This window comes from Octopus bimaculoides, chromosome 22 (genome assembly GCF_001194135.2).
Source record: "Octopus bimaculoides isolate UCB-OBI-ISO-001 chromosome 22, ASM119413v2, whole genome shotgun sequence".
Taxonomy (NCBI): domain Eukaryota; kingdom Metazoa; phylum Mollusca; class Cephalopoda; order Octopoda; family Octopodidae; genus Octopus; species Octopus bimaculoides.
Genome location: NC_069002.1, coordinates 3,631,035 through 3,635,529, shown reverse-complemented (window position 1 = coordinate 3,635,529; position 4,495 = coordinate 3,631,035). Strand labels below are relative to the sequence as shown.

Below are 4,495 nucleotides of genomic sequence, written 5' to 3'. Positions count from 1 at the left end.
TATATATATATATATATATATATATATGCGGTGTATGTGTGTGTGTGTGTGTGTGAGGGAAAGGAGATAGAGAGAAAATGGTCTTGATTACAAGCAACACTCGCTGTGCACTCTGTTACTCTCCTCCATTGTTGCCACACCATTTGCCTGTGAAACACACTGCTGTATGTGAAACACTGTTTCCATTAAGTGCTGGATGTCCACTTGGGAAATGGAGAAACAATAAAGACAAAGAAAACATCAATAACTCTATAATTACTGCTGCACATTTTACACACGCTTTCTTATCCCCCTTCCTTCTACCCCTTTCTATGTCTCTCTCTCTCTCTCTCATTCTACTAGCTATCTATCAATCTACCTCTTTATCTCTCTCTCTCTCTCTGTCCATTTTTTTTTTCTTAGTTTGCTATTTCTTGTCCATCTCTGTATTATTCCTAAAACAATTATTGATTAGTATTGATAAATTGAAATTAATCGTTCTGTAAGTTCAAAGGTTTATATTATATTGTGTAATATATATTATTTTATATGTAAAAAACACAAACCCATTTGGTTTGGTGTCTTGACAGTGAATGTGCAGAGTCTTCAGTCTGAGATTATGTAATATATCTTGTGATGCTATTTTATGGAATTACACAATAGGCGTGGATGAATGGTTAAGGAGTATGCTTCATAGCTATGCAGTTTTGAGGGTTCAATCCTACTACATGGCACCTTGGACTGGAGTAGTTTACAACAATCTCAATTCAACCAAAGAGTGAAATTTGGTTCACAGTAACTGACTGGAACATTCAGGGAGGCATGCTTAAAATACGGACTTTTAGAAGACAGTGCACAGTGGGATGCTATTCTCGCGGAAGCTGCCCTTTCCAGGTCTCCTCAAAGCCTCAGAGACCTTTTTGCAATTCTCCTTCATATTTGTGAGATAGCAGACCCCCTATCCCTATGGATGAAGTATAGAGATGCCCTTGCAGAAGACTTCTACCACCAAGCCAAACAGCAGTTCCCCACCCTTCATTCTGCAAATGATGCTGTCTATAACTGTACCTTGATTGCACTTGAAAACAGGATTTCTTGCATAGGTGGAGGTACCTTGACAACTTACGGGCTTCCAGAACCCTTTCGAGAAGGAACTAATTCTCTGAGTAATGAGCTAATTCGAGAAACTTCCTATGACGCACATGCCCTTACAAAGTACATATGCGAAATGAGTTCAAACTTTTTCCTGAACAACAGCATATCGTATGCACAATCTTAGATAATCCTAGATGCACTGGGAGGGACAGGAAAAACCTTTTTAACAAAGCTTCTTCTTGCAAAAGTGTGACTGCGGAAAATTATCGCAATAGCGGTGGCATCTTCCGGAATAGCTGCAACTCTGTTACCCGGTGGTAGGACAGCACATTCGGCCTTCAAGCTACCTTTTAACTTGGCTAAATGTGACAAGCCCTCTTGCAACATAAGCAAAACGTCAGACAAGGGTCTGCTTTTACGGAAGTGTCAACTCATTGTGTGGGACGAATGCACCATGGCACATAGGCATGCTCTTGAAGCCCTCAACGCTACACTACAAGATCTCAGAGATTGCTCAACTACAATGGGGGGTGTTACGATTCTACTTTCTGGTGACTTTCGGCAGACTCTACCAGTTATTCCTAAAGGAACCAGGGCAGACGAAGTTAGTGCGTGCCTCAAGTCGTCTTCATTATGGCAAAGCATAACAACGCTGACCCTTACAATGAATATGCGAGCCAGACTGCATAGCGACCAACAGGCAGCAGAATTTGCAGCGAACCTTTTGTCACTGGGGGATGGAAATTCATTTCTCAGTGATGATGGAGAAACTACGCTGTGCTCGATTTCAACAAATGTCAACACCCTCGAAGAACTAAAAGGAAAAGTATTTCCCCGTCTGCATGAAAACTACCAGGACCTTAATTGGTTATGCGAAAGAGCTATTTTAGTTCCAAAAAACAGCATGGTTAATGCCATCAACCAACAACTGGTGCAAGTCATTCCTGGTAGGCTTCATGTCTACAAATCAATTGATTCGATCCCTGACACAAATCAGGCAGTCAACTATCCCGTTGAATTTCTTAATTCACTGGAACCACCAAGATTGCCCCCTCATATATTGTCAGTGAAAGTTGGAACTCCAGTTATGCTTCTGAGGAATCTAAGCCCTCTAAAACTCTGCAATGGTACGCGTCTTGTCATTAAGTCTGCCATGCAGCACGTCATCGAAGCTACCATCATTTCTGGATGTAGAAAAGGAGAGGATGTCTTCATACCGATGATTCCACTTACTCCATCTGATGCTGACATCCCTTTCCAATTTCGGCGACTTCAATTCCCGCTACGCATCAGTTTTGCCATGTCCATCAACAAGTCCCAGGGGCAAACACTGTCAGTAGCTGGACTGCACTTGGCAGAGTCCTGCTTCTCCCATGGGCAACTCTACGTAGGATGCTCTAGAGTAGGAAGTAAAGACAATCTTTTTACTTACATTCCATGTGGAAAAACAAAAAACATTGTATACAAGGAGGTCTTGTGCAATTAAGCCAAAACTTATAGTGAGAGAACATTATCATTGTAAGTTTCAATAAGACATCCACTAATCTATTTAAAAAATGTCATACCAAAGCATCAAGTTTTCCATTCAGGCGTTATTACAGACTCCACTGATACAATTAATGCTGCATTCAATCAGTCCTTATAAGTCGCCACAAGTGTCAACACACACTATATCTTCCAAAGATTGGTCGTATGGAGGTAAGCAATTTAGCAAAGATTAAAATTTTTTTTTAAAATGGCCTTTTCGATTACATCTGTTGTGTCAATTTAAAACGTTTTGCATTGTCTATCCAGGGCAGCACAAAATGAAGGCATCCAACAGAAACGTTCACTAGAAAGGTACAAGAGGGATTCATTCATGGTAAGACTGCGTCATCCAATCGCACTTTTATCGCTCTTACAATTTACTAACTTGGCATGGTGTTTGGCATTGTATAATCAGGGAAGCGCAAAAAGTTGTATAGCCAATTAGACGGATGAAATTTACATACGCTTAATAATGTTACGCAAAATAGCCTTCAGACTTGCCCTATTCATTTCATCGTCATTTGAATTATGAACATATTTACATCATAAGGGTTTTTTCTTTGTAAGGATTTCTTTTTAAGTTGATTTTCAGCTAGCAAGACTTAGCGTAGATGGCATAATAAATCACACCCGGACAACGTCGGGTTATACTGCTAGTATATATATATATATATATATATATGACAGGCTTCTTTCATTCTCCGTCTACCAAATCCACTCACAAGGCTTTGGTCGGCCTGAGGCTATAGTAGAAAACACTTGCCCAAGATGCCACACAGTGGGACTAAACCCGGAACCATGTGGTTGAGAAACAAACTTCTTACCACATAACAACTCCTGTGCCTATTATAAATACACACACACATGTATTTCAAAGAGCCAGCCTTGTCAGATTCTGTGTCACACTGAATCTCCCAGAGAACTATGATAAGGGTACACGTGTCTGTGGAATACTCAGCCCCTTGCATGCTATTTCCATGAGCAGGTCATTCAGTTGATTGGATCAGCTGGAACTGTAAATCATTGTAACTGATGGAATACCAGTTTTTAGAATAAATGAAAAAGCTTTTCAGACGCAAGATGTCAACCAATCAATATGTAGCGCTCCATAAAGCACAGCCAGGTGGGATTTATGATAGCTTAACATGTACCATGTTGTTTTCTTAATTATTTCAAGTGCGTATGTACTCACAATCAGCCTTTGGACCTCTGCCTCTCACTCTTAACCTACCGGAACACCCAGAGCATGACATGGGTTCCAGTCGGTCTGATCAAAGGGTCTGTTTGGGTATTCGTTGCTGGTGAGGGTTTTACGAGGTCACAGTGTAAATTCTACCTGAAAATCTTTTAGTCACCTTTGACAACATGCAGTGGAAACGGGTCTATTCTTTGACATGTCAGTCAGCACACAGCACCAGAGCAATGCAAAATGAAGTGTTTTCCTCAAAACATGCCAACCGACTGGTCAGGGAATCGAACCCATAATCTCATGACTGAGCACTACACCCTAACCACAAGGCCAATCGATAAACAGAGATCTGTAATATATGTACTGAACTGAAATATATGTCCTTGGGTTAGTATGACTGACTAAAAGCTTTGGATGTGATACCCAGATATAGCAACAGTCCCGTGGCTGAAAGCCATTAAAAGAATAATAGAATATAGTTTTATGGATGAACAAGAATATATGTGTGTGTGTGTGTGTGTGTGCATGTGCTCGTGTGTAATTTGTGTGTGTGTGTGTGTACATGTGTGTGTGTGTGTGTGTAAAACAGAAGGATAACAGTGTATATGCATAGATACTCCAGCATGGCTGGATATATGATGATTAAAACAAAAAAAAGGGAAAAAAAAGTAAACATTTTATATATATATATATATATATATATAT

The 4,495-nt window shown here is 40.1% G+C and overlaps 2 protein-coding genes across 2 annotated transcripts in view; one reads left to right on the top strand and one right to left on the bottom strand.

Annotated features, from left to right (window-relative positions):
• The window catches only part of LOC106883777 (uncharacterized), an 81,871-nt gene that overhangs the window by 71,004 nt on the left and 6,372 nt on the right, over window positions 1–4,495 (bottom strand). The gene's annotated exons all lie outside the window — the stretch shown is intronic.
• LOC106883770 (uncharacterized) overlaps window positions 1,529–4,495 on the top strand; it is a 20,019-nt gene continuing 17,052 nt past the window's right edge. The window contains exons 1-2 of the mRNA XM_014934897.1: window positions 1,529–2,406; window positions 2,869–2,935. Coding sequence (XP_014790383.1) covers window positions 1,529–2,406; window positions 2,869–2,935 — 945 coding nt within the window. The remainder of the gene's footprint in view (window positions 2,407–2,868; window positions 2,936–4,495) is intronic.